Below are 15,146 nucleotides of genomic sequence, written 5' to 3'. Positions count from 1 at the left end.
GTTCACCTGCATGAATAAGGTCACCAGACAAGGTGGTATCCAGTTGCCATTTCGTTTAGGATCAGTCTTAGCTGATAAATCCTTGAATGGTACATACACCACTCTATCACAGTAATACATAATAACCCAATGGAATTTACTCCCCGGCTGCAAGATTCACTCCATATTCTGACTAACATAATTCACTAAAAGAATAAAGGAGAAATATTGTCTGACTGTTGGAGGGGAATAAAAAAATCTATACAAAGTTCAAAACTCACTCCTGGTGAAAACTCAGGAATTTAGGGATAGATTTCCTCAATCTAATGAAGAGCATCTATGGAAAGCCTACAGCTAACACCGCAGTTCAATGTGAAAGACTGAATGCTTTTCTCCTAAGATTGAAAATACAACTTTTACCACTTCTAATAAATGTAATAGTGGAGAGTTTAGTTAAGGAAATAAAAAAAGAAATTCTTTAAATCAGAAATCCTAAGTAATACGATTATCTATGTAAGCACTATGTAAGGAAAGTTTAATCAGATATTAGTCAAGGAATAATGGTAAAGAATCATGATTTCTAAAGCCTAGTCATTCCAGTTTATAGACTTCTCTCAATCTACATTCCTTTTATTCTGCATAGTTTTAGTCTGACTTGTTTACAGAACTGCAACAATTTGAAATTAGTTTATTTCTTTCTCTGATAAAATTCTATCACCTCAGCCACATTTACTTATAGCTTCTATTGATTATGAATCAGAGGCTTTTTTATGTCAATTTAGTTCATATTCAACTTTGACATTTTGCCCAGAATGTATGTCTTTATTATCCATCTCATATATATTTTCCATTAGCTCATAAATAGCTAATTTAAAAAATTAGTTGATAAAGGAAGTGTCAGAGTCTGCAGAACATATTACTCAGAATTGTAGGCCTCCAAAGGTTGTTCTCTTGGAAGAAAAAGAAGAAAAAGGAAAAGATTTGAGGTCTCCAGACTGAAACTTTGACTAAGAGAGATTTAAAAAAATTTTTTCAATAATCACTTTAACCTCAAAAACGTTTTGAACAATATTTAAACCAGATTTTTTTATTTCATAATAACATTACAGGTGTTTTTTCTGCATTACAAATATCTCATACCTCTCTATGAAGATTTTCCTTTATATCAAGTTTAGAAAATAATCTGGAAAGGTTAAGATTTATTTTTTTATTTTTATTTTTTAAAATTTTATTTTATGGAAAAATGGTAAAACAAAATTTCATAACAAAATAGTAGGAGAATACCAATAGTTACATTATATGTTGTTACCTTTAAAGTAACAACAGGGTATAAGATATAGGTCTAAAAATTTTTCCAATTGATCTGATCACAAACCTTGCTTTGTTAGTTCATCAAACAGAATGGTTTGTACTGTCATTGTTTGTTTGTCCACTTTTTATGCTTTGATTTTGTAACTTGAACAACTACTTCTAAGATAAAAATATGTAATTTATCAACTAGTGGTTTCTTACTGTTTTTTTTGAAATTCTGTACTATTTCTACCCTTTTTCTGTTTTGCTTTTTCTCTAAATAAAAAGAGATATTAATATTATAACTGATTTGCATTTTTTTCCTTTTTCCCTACTGCCTTTCCCCTTTCACCCATCCTAGTTCCTTTTTCCTTTTGAACAATTTCTTCACTTTTCACAGCATCTATTGTACATTTTATACTTTATTTACTCTTATACCTAGGAGATGATATGATGTTTACACATGTGAGTCTGTTTTGTTTCAATTATAAGTATGGTCTCAAGTTGCATCCATTTAACCTATAAAAGTCTCCAGTGTATCCATCTTTATACCCAAGTTGCACTAGATTGTATAAAAATATCACATTTTTTTTTCATTCCTTAGTGATGGGTTGTTTCCAAGATTCAACTATTACAAATTGTGCTGCCCAAAACATGGGTGCACATATATCACTATGGCATGCTTTTTAATTCTTCTGGAAGATACCCAGCAGGAGAAAGCTGGTTCAAAAGTGACCTCTAGCCCTAGTTTTTTAAGGAATCTCCACACTGATTTCCATGATATTTGCACTAGTCTATACTCTCACCAACACTGGAGAAGTGGTTTTTTTTTTTTTTTCTCACATCCATGCCAGCATTTGTTATTGGTTGATTCTTGATGATATCTGATCTTTCTAGAGTGAGATGGAATCTCAGTATTGTTTTAACTTGCATCTCTTGAATGACCAATGATGGTGAACTTTTTTCATGTATTTATTTACTACTTGTATTTCTTCATCTGAGAAATGTGTTTTCATCTCAAATGCCCCTTTTTGGATTGGGTCTTTGCATTTGGAAGAAGTCTGAGTCTTTTTAATTCTTTATGTGTTCTAGATAAGAGTCCTTTATTTGAGGGACCATTGGCTACATTTTTTTTCCCACTCTGTGAGTTGTCTTTTCACTCTATTGGTTAATATTTTAGATAGGTCATTTCCCTATCATTCTGCTTTTTCTGTTTCCAGAGATGTAGCTTAGTTTAGTGATATGCTTCATATGTTAGAATCTGCTAAGTTGAATAGTTGTGACAGAGATGGTGCAGCCTATACTGTTGAAAGTATTTATGGTTGATTCCTTATAGAAAAAGTTTGTCAGCCTCTGTGCTAGACATCCTCTCTTGATTTTCTCTCTGAAGCTAGAAGCTGTTGAGCCATTTACCTTTGTTTCCATTCAACCAACATTTATTAAAGGGCCATCATATGACAGACAAATTGTAATTCTAAAACTATCTTGTCAGATATTATTTGACAATATTGTCAAATAGTCAAATCTCAGATTCTTTCTTCTAAATCCTAATGAGAAAACCACACATTACTTCCCCCACATGGAGTGTGATTCTCAGTGAGAACCCAGACTCCTTGGGCTGAGGAATGTGTTTTTCTGGTGCTGTGACTAAATCTTCCAGGCTGCTGGCTCCATTGCTCTTGAAATTTTAGCCAGCTGCTAATATTTGAAGATTTGAAGGGTCCAAAGACCAGGCATCTACATCCATAAATATCACACACCCTTTTGGACACAGAAAATGGAGTTACTAATACATCTGAAAATTGATTCCTAGTTTACCATATTTGTTTGCAAAGTTTTCATTACTATAGTGAAAAATACACATATCACTACTTCCTTCTGGACAAAAATTTCTTGGTGGCAAGCTATGTAAATCCAGAGATTTTTGGCGAACTCCCATATGGCAGTTGGTGGCTCAGCTGAGGCTCAAGGCTTGATGCTTCCCAAACTCACTCTGCCCTTCAGAAGATGTATCCATTAATCCTGCCTGAGGGGAAAAAGAATTCAGGTCACAGCTTGGGCCAGACTGTTTGCTGGATGCCAATTCCTGTAGATACATTTTCTGTTGTGTCTCATTTACTGGCTTCTTCTTTCTCCTCCCATTCCCTCCCTCTCTGCTGTCTCTGGCTCTCATTTGCTCATTGGCTCTCACTTGCTTTTAACTCAGGTCAGCAGAAGTTCACTGGTCTATCTGGAAGTGGAACTCAGTATCCGGTCCCAGCTCTTTATGCCGACCTCCACAGCTGCCTTTTGTAGGACCCTTCTCAGGGCTGTTACTGCCACCAGCTTCTTTCCATCTGTAAAGGCTGGACAAAGTCCAGTGAGCAGCTGATATGCTGCTAACTTGGGTACTTACATATAAGAATTACACCATTAAGATGCTTCTGTTTTCAACTACACAAAAACTGACTTTTAAAGAAAAATTCCTCCTCTGTCTCTTTCCCTACTCTCCATCTCCTCATTCTCTCTCATGTTGAAGACCAAACACAGGGCACTGCACATGCTACTTAACCATTCTACCAATGAGCTACATCATCAACCCAGTTTCTTTCTTGATTAGGGAAGAGAACTGAAGAATTTATGTCTTTGGTCTTATTTATGAAGTAACCCTGTAGAACACTGGATCCTGTATCTTAAACTCACTAGTCCCTTTGGACTCTTGCCCTGCAGCTTGGTAAATCTGCATATGCTTGGTCAGACACTCCTTAAAGCCTATTTTCTGAGTCCCACATGACAATGGCAGGGATGGATAACAGATACTATTCAGCCAAGGTCATTTAACCCTCGTTTAGTGGTCAACCTCAACCAACCTAAGAAACACACAATAAGGTTTTCAGGCTGTCTCATTTAAGAGTCTTTGATATGAGCAAGAGGAAAAAAAAAAGGAAACGATATAAAGGCCTCTTGAGAAAGAAGACAGGAAGGAATATATGATTCTGAATCTTGCTACTTCCTAGATACAAGTAGCACTTCCTAGATACAAGATGTTGGGCAGTTTGCCTAATCCCCAAAGGCCTTAGCTCCCCTTTGGCCCTCAATGTTGTCTCCCTCACAGAAGGATGGCAGTCTCCCAACAGGCAATTGTATTGGGTCAAAATATTTGGAGAACCATGAAAAAGGATCTACTCAAGGTATACACAGTATTGACCTTTCAGGATAGTTACTTATTTATTTATTTATGCTGTTGACAAAAAGAGGTGTCTCAAACCCCACAAAACTATGTCATTCTGGTCCCACAAAAAGAAATATTTTCCATTCCCCTATCCTATTTACACAGCAACCACTCAAATGGGCCATTTTCTTCACACTGTTACCACTGACAGTGGAGCAAAAGAAGATTAATGGACCTTTCATTTTCCCCATGCTGGTGGAGTTAGCTACAAAATAGTCATTGGCTCCAGAAACTTTTCCTACCACAAATAAGTAATTTGATTCATGGTTCCATATAAACATTCACCATGATTTTATGTTCTCTTTTATTCAAGCAACAGACTGTGGTTTACCATTTTAAGTTCATTCCCAGCTTTCACAATTAAATGCAGAAATGTCATCTCACTTTTGTCAAACAAAGCTTCTGCTATATATTTAATCATTACATCTCTCTGACCTTTAAATGAGCTTGTATAAATAACGTCCCTAAAAAGTTCCTTAACTCAAAACCGGATTATTATCCTGGTTAATATGGTAGTTCATATACTAGCTAGTATATTGAATGTTAGGTAAATAATTCTGTTTTTAATACACTAATTACCCATCCTCAGAGTATGGATTCTCTTTTGGGATGAGCCATTATATATGAAGTGATACTTACTATCTAGGTTCTTAAAAATATCTGCTTCTGGGGCTGGAGATTTAGTTCAGAAGCATAAGCACCTTCTTGGCAAGTGCAATACCTGTTACCCCCTCCAAAAAAATAAGTGAAAAAAAAGTCTGTTTCTAAGGCAGCCATAGAGGTGCATGTCTTTAGGAGTTCTAACTATCCTGTTCCAACAGATTTACTATTTCTATTTTAATATTTAGATCTTTGATCCATTTCAATTTTAGTTTAGTGCATGGTAAGAGACATGGGTCTAGTTTTAGTCTTTGGCATGTGGAAAGCCAGTTTTTACACCATTTATTGAAGAGATGATCTTTCTTCCAGCAAACATGTTTGGCTACTTTGTCAAACATAAAGTTGGCTATGTTTGGAGTTGCTTCTGCAACTTCTAATCTGTTACATTGATCCTGGGTTTTGGGCTTATTTTTTCTAATTCCATGGTGGTTTTTAATTTTTTTTTATCACATTAGCTTTGTAGTATAATTTCAAACCAGGGATTGTGATGTCCCTGGCCTTGCACTTGTTGCCCAAAACTGCTTTTGTTATTGTAGATCTCTTCTGGTTGCAAATAAATTTTAGGATTGTTTTCTGTAGTTCTGCAGTTTTGTGAAGTAAACTATTGGTATTCTGTTTGGAACTGAATTAAATCTGTGTAACAGTTTTGGAAATATGACCATTTTCAATATATTCGTTCTGCCTATCCAACAACAAGGGGCATCATTCCAGTTTCTGATATCCTCATTGATCTCCCTTATGGAATACTATGGTTTTCCCTGGATATACTTACTTTGTCAGATTGATTTCTACATATTTCATTCTTTGTGCTATTGTAAAGGTATGGTTTCCCTAATTTCTCCTTCTGTGAGTTTGCTTTTTGTGTATAGGAAGGCTATTGATTTTTGAATGTTGACTTAAAAGTCTTTTGGTTGCCCTGGAATATTTTTAAAATCAACTCATTAAACATAAACCTAAGCATGTTGCAATTCTAAGGTTTTTATGGGAATGGAAGAAGTTGGAGGAAATTTTTTTAAACTACTAAACATACCCACAAATATTGGCAAAGAGCAGATATTTAGTAAAAGATGAAATTTTGCCTGGCAAGGTGATACTTCCCAGTAAGGTGGTACTGTTATGAGGGTCATGGAGAAATGCGACTAACAACCCATAATCCAATGCTATCCTCATAGAGATAATATAGCCAATGAGTGTAGGGTTTTAAATTTTTTTATGTACCCAAATGAAAATCAAATATCTAGTCCAAAAAACACCAGTATCCCTGCTCTGTTCAGAATGCATGTTGTCATTGATTAACAAGTTCTCACGAAGAATTTATTATATTTTGTTATACATTTATTCTCTTTCATTATCTCTATTCATAGGGGCCAAGCAAGGACCCAAGCCATCTGGCATTGGCAGAAATGTGTCAGTGGACTCTGTCCAATCCACAAAAAGACCAGGTAAAGGATAGAATGCTGACTCCCCTACTGTAACCCAGGTTTGAAACTTGCACAGTAACTGCAGTAGAATTTGTTGCAGAAAAAATAGTGATATCCACATGGCCCTCAACATGTCAGAACTGTGTTAACAGTATATCTGCATTATGAGAGAAATATTCCAACATATTAGCTTTAGGGGAACTAAAAGTATTCATGCACAAATCAAATATTAACCTCTCCAAGTGGGGCATTTATTTAATAGTTATTTTCTATAATGTTGTATTACCATGGGTTCCAGTTTTCATCACGTTTTGTTCTTGTGTGGTTTATATTACATTGTCCTTTTGCTGGAAATGATTAATAACTTAAGAGTACACTATGTGAAATAGGTAAAATAGGGAAAAAAGTTAGCAACTTTCAGAATACCTTTGGTTTTTCAAATGATGCTGAGATCTACTGTTCTGCACTAACGGCTTCATCATCATTCTCCCTCTTCTCCCTCTTCCCCTTCCATTTCCTTTCTTTCCCTCGCCCTTCCCTGGAAGTCCTTTATAGCCATAAGGCATTTACTTCCATTGATAATTATTTAAAAATCATCTTACATAATGCAATGAAAGAAGGCTTTTGAGTTATAACACAAGACTTAAAATGTATGTTAAACATCTTTAGCCTTGCCAAATTAGTGCAAAGTAGACAAGTTTGTGCAAATTATGAAAAGGTCCTACTTTCCTCTGTCTTTTAGTCAGACCAGTTAGAAAAAAATATGTGCCTTTCTCTAGGCTGGCAGCCTTGTCCCAAAGGTTTTGAGTGGATGAACAGAATGGGTGTTACACTTTGGTTCCCACTCACAACCTCCGGCTAGGAGTCCTGCTGAATTGAACAAGCACTGCAAGTGGATCCTAGGGACCCTGCTCTCCACAAGCACCAAATTCTTTCTTTTGCCCCCTGGGTAACTTTGGTATAATCATTTAAGAGGTCCAGAAGGTGTTTGTTTAACTACATATTAATAAAGTTAAATGATAGGGTTAAACATCTACAAAGACAGAAATCATATGCTTAACAGTTCAAAGCTAAAAAGCCATAAAAATTATAGTCTCAAAGTCAAAAGTAATTGGGAATAATGAAATTCACAAATGCTAACCTAAACAGGAAATTTAAAATGTTAGATTCTATGTATCAAAAGGCAGATATATATTTGCATCTGTAATTATAGAATGTAATATCAGTATATGTAAAACATATACTGCTTCCAGTATATGCTTCATTGGTAGATTATCAACATTAATTTACAAGAATATCAGCATATTTACTTATATATACACTTTTGTATAAAATCTACTCTATTATCAACTTCTATCTATCAAATGTTATTTTTTAAGAAAAATGTTGATTTTTGTATGACAAATGTTCGTGATGGAATTATCTATAATGTTTTAGCTACAATCCCAGGGACTCGCCGCCCACCTCTGCCACCTAGACCTGTACACCCACGAAGAAAACCTTTACCACCAAACAATGTTACTGGCAAGCCAGGAAGTTCAGGTATGACCACCTCAGTTATTTCAGGTTTGCTAGCCATGATTTCTAATTTTTACACCCTTCCTAATGTTCCAGATAAGCCAATGATGTGTCTGGCCCATTCTTGTTAGGTCCCAAGAACTAGACATTATAACTTACAAATTTGTGGACTTACACTCTGACTCTGGACAGGTAGAGGGAAAGAAACTATCCCTCTGTATCTAAGATAGCTTGCTTCTTAGATGTTTGCATGCTTAGAATCTATATAAAAGATGACTCTAGCCCTCTAAGTGGATTGAATTGAAGGATGAGATAATATATATTGCAAAGCCCCTAGAGATAATTTAAAATGTGATGCCCTCTCATTGATTTACAATTTTGTTACCTAAAATGAAGTTCTACATATTTCATCCAAAGTTCCCCTAGCTTTATTCCAGTCCCAGCTTAGGGAAAGAATTAGGACTAAACCATTGAGGCAACTGAGGAGGCCTAGCCCATTTAACATCACAAATCTGTCTTAGGAGTCAAGCTGATTCTCACCTCCATGCCTGCGTACAAATTGCTCCTCCACATAGCAAGAGTCCTCTCGACTTTGGCGGAATTGGCAAGACTCACACATCATCCCTCCTGCAGCTCCCCACAGAAGCTTTGGCATTTCTTCTCTATGCAACCTTGAGACATGCCTCTGTTAGAACGAATAGCAAATTGTGTTGTACCCATTTGTTTGTATACTTGTCTTCCCCTCAGACCAAGTTGTCTTAATCACTTTCTCATGGTTACAGTCTGTGGTTAGCTGCCTCCAGGACAGAAACAGCACGGCAGAGGGGCAGAGTGGAGGAAAGCTGCTCATGTCATGAGAGAGAGGGAGAAAAAGAGAGAGAGACAGACAGACAAACACAGACACAGACACAGACACAGACAGACACAGACACAGACACAGACACAGACACAGACACAGACACAGAGAGAGATCCTTTCATATACATGCCCAGAAACCCATCTCTAACTACGACCCACTTTCTAACTGTGTGTACACAACTACTGATTTCACCAGTAGATAAATGAACCTACCCATAAGTACATTGTCCCTGTGGTCCAACCAACTTCCCATAGCCTCATATCTGAACATGTGAGGCTTGAGGGGGCAGAGCACTACAGCAACACAAGCTCTGTGATGATAGTCTCTCAGTTTCCAGAACCAAACCAGCACTTCGCTCATAGAGAATATTTGATAAATAATGACTGGATGAATAAGTGAATGGAACTAAGAGTCAGTGAAAAATGTTCTAGTTCAGAGCAAAACTCTACCATATTTCTATTAAAGATTTTTTTTCCTGAGACCTATCAGCAAATTACATGTTCCCTATTGGGTATATTTGTCTCCCCAAATATCTACTTCCTAAATATTCGGTAAGTGGAATCTGAATAAAAGTATAAAAGAAAGCTGTAAAAGACAAAACTGAGGGTTTATGGGAAGGAAAATGCTGTGTCAGCATGAAAAGAAGCCATAGTGATGGGGAAGTTTTGCGTTTTTTTTGGTCTTTTTCGTTTTTATCGGTACCAGGGATCAAACTCACGACTGCCTGCCTGCAAGGCAGGCGCTTATGCCACTGAGCTAAACCCCCAGCCCCTGATGGGGAAGCTTTTTAACCTACCCTAACCACTTTAGAGATATCAGGAACAGATAAAAAGCAACCAACAGCTCCTGCATCTGGAGAACTCTAGGTCATTTTCCTGAATGTCTGGCAGAGGAGTTAGCCTCTCATTCATGCATCTAGTACCTTCCTGAGTGGAAGTCCAAAGGCATGTTCTCAGAAGTCCAAGTTTTATGATTAACTGTAGCATGAGGCAACTGAAATATGAATGCCAGCTGCCTTTAGATCAGCCTGGGTGAGTCACAGATTGAAAGTAATGACTGGATGTGCCCATGAAAAACCCAAGGGACTTCCCTTGCAGAGTTTTCCTGGTTAGGTCAGATATCCTCAGCTGCAGTTCAATAAAATCCAGTCCCTCTGCTCTAAACACATAGAATCCTTAGACCTTGGGATAGATCAAGTTTTGGAGGAGTGCAGTGTAAGTAATTTTGGAATAGAAGAATGAATCACCTTTGAATATAGCCACTCAGGGTAGCACTTCTCTGGGCACAGGGCGTGTCGTATGCCTACCTCCTAATTTCCAAGTCACACCATTCCATCTCCTTGATGTTTCTGATGTCTGACGTCTTCCATCTACTTGCACTGCTTCTGCTGAGATTCACATTTTCTTCCTTTGTCTAGGTAAATGCCTTAGTCTCCTGATCTCTCTCACTTACCAGGCTTGCTCTTGAGTCATTCATCTTCTGCTCATCCTATTACTTTCCTATTGAAAATATTTCCATAGGTCCTTATTACTTGAAAATAACTTCTAAACCCAAATTGTGCAAGTTATTTGATAATCTGCCCTGCTGTGTTCCTGTCAGCTCTCAAATGATCACTAGCCAATCTCTTCTCCCACCCCTTCAAATTAAATATGCCAGGCTATTTCATCTTTCCTCATGATTCTTACAGCAATTTAAGGCTGAAGATAAATAAGATTTCATTAAGGCTGAAATAAAACCCTCATTCCTATCTTCTGATCAGTTCTCTCTGATTGAATCATCTCTGTAAACACATTCCTGCCCACCCTAACACCTTCTATCTTTTCCCAATAGATTCAAATACTTCCTCTTCTTGCCCCCTATGACTTCTCTAATTCTTTTATAATGTCCATGATGTGTCAGTGCCCATGACTCATACATACATTTATCTCCATTAAGAACCAAGTTCTGTTCTCTCTTTAAGCCTAAAAGTGCTAATCTACATAGAATGTGCTTACTAAACATTTACTGAGAATAAATACTCAAACTTGGCAGTGCTCCTATAAAGACTTATTACTTTGACTCTATGTTACAGGAATCATTTCATCACACCGTGTTACTTCCCCGCCCCAGAGGGCAACACTCAAACCTATGCTAACCACCTCAGAGATACCAGGAGCAGATAAAAAGCAACCAACAGCTCCTGCATCTGGAGAAGAACTTGGTTAGTATGTCAGTCTGTTCTCACTGGATACTTGGATATGAGAAACTAAAATATTTTATAGAAGAAATAGAGTCTCAGTTCTGGATCTTCTGTTTTTCTTAATTTTATGATTAATTTGTGCCTTTTTAATTTTAAAATTATATTATTTTCAATGTTTTGATATAGAATATGCTTCTTTCCTTAGCAGACATAGAAGAGTTATGTTTTTTTTCCTAAAAAGATCTAGACTATTCATTGCTACTATGGAATCACACATCATTACTAACTACACATATCTTAATTTATTAATGGAATTAACTACTTGATTGCGATATGTAATTCATTATTACACTATAGAAAATCTTGCAGTAGGGATAAAATTACTGGCTTTTTATTTTAGGTGAATATGTATAATAATGATAAAGGAAATAAAAACTGCAAATAATTTAGGAAGAATATTAAATATTTAGTCCTTACTATATTCTTGGTTGGGTCATGAATCTTTCTTTATCCCTCACCAAAACTGTCCATAATCCTTCATTCTCAGGCAATACAACTGACTTTAGCTCAAGCCCAACAAGAGAAACTGATCATCTTGGGAAGCCCAGATTCAAAGGTATGTTTAGCACCCTCTCTTGAATTCGACAAGGCTAATTTAAGTTGATAGATCAAGCAAGTATTGCTATGTAATAACCAACAAAACTGAGTAGCCTAACATAGTGTCTTTTAAGTTGGTATAAGTCATGTGAGAACCTTCTGATTCAGGATGTTTCAGTAGATGCTTCTCCTAGAAGTAGGTACAGCTGGCCTCTGTGGGTTGGTCTCAGGTTCACACCACATATGTTCATTTGAGTGCCTGGAAGGAGAGCCATCAGTGACCCAGAGAAGCTGTTCTCATGACAATACAAAATAAAGACAAGCATCCCTCAACAGGGGACCTTTCAAATTCCTTTTTATGTTATATCTGCCAATATACATCAACTGAAGTCATGAGTAAAGCTCAAGCCAAGGATTAGGAAAGTGTACTCCTCCCGTAGAGAATATTTTTTGAACAATAATGTAATATACCACAGTAGGAGAGATTTGGTATATCTCAGTTTTTGTAATTTTTTTCCAAAGTCTAAAATTTAATGAATTTTAGCACATGTATTTACCCCTGATCATCATCATAAACAAGACAATACATGCAGAAATTGTGAAACTTTTGTCATGTACTTTTTAAATTCTGCCCTCTCATGTCTACCTTGTCCCCAGTCTCTAGTGACCACAGATGTGAAATACTATAGATTTGTTTATGCTTTATAAATTGTGTATAAATGAATACATGCAGTGTGAACTCCTGATTTCGTTTGCATAGCATAATTATTTAGAGATTCATTCATATTGTTCTATGTACCTATAAATAATCCATTATTTTTGAGGACTAGCATCCTATTATACAGATATGTAATCTGTTTCATTATTAAACCTATTAATGGCATTCAGGTGTTTTATTTATTTTTCTTTAACATAACCAATAAAGTTGCAGTGACCACTCATGTGTAAATCTCTATATGGGCGTATCCTCTTATACCGCTTGTGAAAATATCAAGAAAGGAATAGTTAGATGATATGTGAGTTTACGCCTAACATTTTAAGAGATTGAAAAACAGTTTTCCAAAGTGATTGTACTATTTTAAGTCATGAGGGTTCTGATCCCTCCATGTTTTTGTCAGTGTTTGCTACAATCAGGTTCAAAACGTTAGCCATTTTAATAGGTGTGTGGTGTTATCTGATTATGGTTTTAACATGCATCTCCTAAGGACTGCAGGTCCTGAACACTTTTTCACATGTTTACTTGCTATGGGTTTTTTTTTTTCTGGTTATGTTCAAAATTTTGTCTACTTTTAATTTTTTTATTTTGAGACAGAGTCTCATTATATATAGTTGAGGATGCCTTTAAACTCATAATGTACTCCAGACCGGCCTCAAACTCACAGCAGTTCTCCTGCCTCAGCCTCTGGAGTGCTGGAATTATAGGATGCACCACCACACCCAGCTTGCTCACTTTTTAAGTGGAATTGTTCATTTATTGTTGAGTTTTGAGAATGTATTTCTTAAATATTTTCCAGCAATATACATTGCAAATATTTCCCCTAGTATATGTCTTCTTTTTTAATTTTAACTAAGCTGTTTATCAATTTTTAATTGAATTTACTTTCTTTAATAGATATAACACTTCTCAGAGTATTTTTCTTCCTTACTGTATTTTGAGATTTTGTGTCTTTCAAAGGATTAGCCTAATGTTTTTCCAAATTTATCTACATAAAGTTGCTCATAATATTCTATGATTATCCTAATATTTGTTTTTGTATCATATCAAAAAATCATTGATTAAATCAAAATCACAAAGAGATTTTGCCATTTTTTAGAAGTTTTATATTTTTGCATTTAAATTTATAATTCATATTGAGTAAAATGTATATGATACAGTGTCTGATGTATGTCCGTTTTATGAATATTCAGTTGTCCTTGCATCATTTATTGAAAAACTTATTCTTTCTCCACTGAATTATCTCTGCCAAAAATCCTCAAACATATATTTTCCATATATGTTGATCTGTTTTGGGGCTCTCTAATATGTTCCATTGATCTATTTATCTACCAACATCACACTTTCTAGATTCTTGTGGTTTTTCTAATCTTGTAATTAGGTTGTATGAATCTCCCAATATTGTTCTTATTTTTGGAAGGTTTTTATGATTCTAGACCCTTTTAGTTTCTGTGTCATTTTTAGAATTAGCTTATCACTAGCTAGAGCATAGTTTGATTGGATTTTCTTTGGAATTGCATTGAGGCTATAGGTGATTTGGAAAGAAATCACAGCTATGCAGTAATGCCTCTTCCTATCTGTGAACACAGTATATGCTGTCACTTATTTAGGTCTTGCAAGTTTATCTCATTAAAGTATTAGGAAATCATAAAACTAATAATTTTCCAATCTCTAATTGTAGTTTGCTAATATGTAGAAAAATAATTGATTTTTGTACAGTCATTCTGTATCCTAGAACTTTACAAAGCTTGTTAATTTTAGTAGCTTTTTTGTAGGCCAAATGAATTTTCTACATACAGAATTAAGTTATCTGAAAATAAAGTTTTGCTTCTTCCTTTCCAAGTTGAGTGTCTTTTTTTTTCTTGCTTTATCACACTGACTATATCTCCAGTAAAATATTATATAGAAATAGGGAAAAGAGATATAGTTTCCTATAACTCTATAGGAAAAGCACTCAGTCTCTGTTGCTTATAGACTTTTCAGAAATGCTTTTATCGGATTGAGAAAGCTCTCTTTTAGTATAAGAGTTCTTATCAGAAATTAACGCTAGATTGTACCTTATTTATCTGCTTTTATAGAGATGACTTGACTTTTCTAGTTTGTAAATATGATGAAGTGATATTTTAAAAAAATAAATGAACTTTGTATGCTGGGGACAAACCACACTTGATCATAGTATATATCGGGTTTTGTCCTAGATCCCCAATCTCCCAAACGAGTGTAAGGCAGAGGTTAACTAAACAGAGACAAATTGTATGATTTTTAGGGCTCCATGAGGGTCAAAACCCTTTAATTAAGCTAAAGGCTTTGAGAGTAAAGACAAACGAATCTCTGGATCAGTCCACTTATATTAGGACCAAGGACAAAGGGCAGAGAAACAGAGGAAAGTGCAGGCAATGAGCAGGACCTGGGGAGTCACTTCAAGGATGTCTCCAAGTCATGAATCAAGTCAATTTAGCAGCACTGTCTTATCATGAAGACATGGTAGAAGTGAGACTGCAGGAGTAATTTCTGCAGCTGCAGTTTCTACCTCATTAATTGGGGTTGGAGCCAGAGTGTCCGCAACTGTGGCCTTATCTTGCCCTATGAGGTAGGTATCTCTGGCCTCACAGGACACTACAGGCCTCAGCCAGACAGTGATTCATAGAGGTTCACTTACTATGAATCAGCTCCCTTCCCTAGGCAAGGGGCCTAGGCTAGGACAGACTCACATATAA

General features: G+C 36.0%; 1 protein-coding gene across 27 annotated transcripts in view; it reads left to right on the top strand.

Moving 5' to 3' along the window:
* Abi3bp (ABI family member 3 binding protein) overlaps positions 1 to 15,146 on the top strand; it is a 238,142-nt gene that overhangs the window by 201,394 nt on the left and 21,602 nt on the right. For all 27 annotated transcript variants that reach the window (XM_063224856.1, XM_063224855.1, XM_063224841.1 and 24 more), the window contains 4 exons: positions 6,505 to 6,582; positions 7,999 to 8,103; positions 11,010 to 11,138; positions 11,665 to 11,733. In XM_063224856.1, the coding sequence (XP_063080926.1) occupies positions 6,505 to 6,582; positions 7,999 to 8,103; positions 11,010 to 11,138; positions 11,665 to 11,733 (381 nt within the window). The remainder of the gene's footprint in view (positions 1 to 6,504; positions 6,583 to 7,998; positions 8,104 to 11,009; positions 11,139 to 11,664; positions 11,734 to 15,146) is intronic.

The sequence above is a fragment of the Cavia porcellus genome, unplaced genomic scaffold, assembly GCF_034190915.1.
Source record: "Cavia porcellus strain 051 isolate PalLab524CR breed Dunkin Hartley unplaced genomic scaffold, mCavPor4.1 scaffold_15, whole genome shotgun sequence".
Lineage (NCBI taxonomy): Eukaryota > Metazoa > Chordata > Mammalia > Rodentia > Caviidae > Cavia > Cavia porcellus.
Note: the sequence above shows the minus strand (reverse complement) of the source record. Positions and strands in the feature narration are given on the sequence as shown.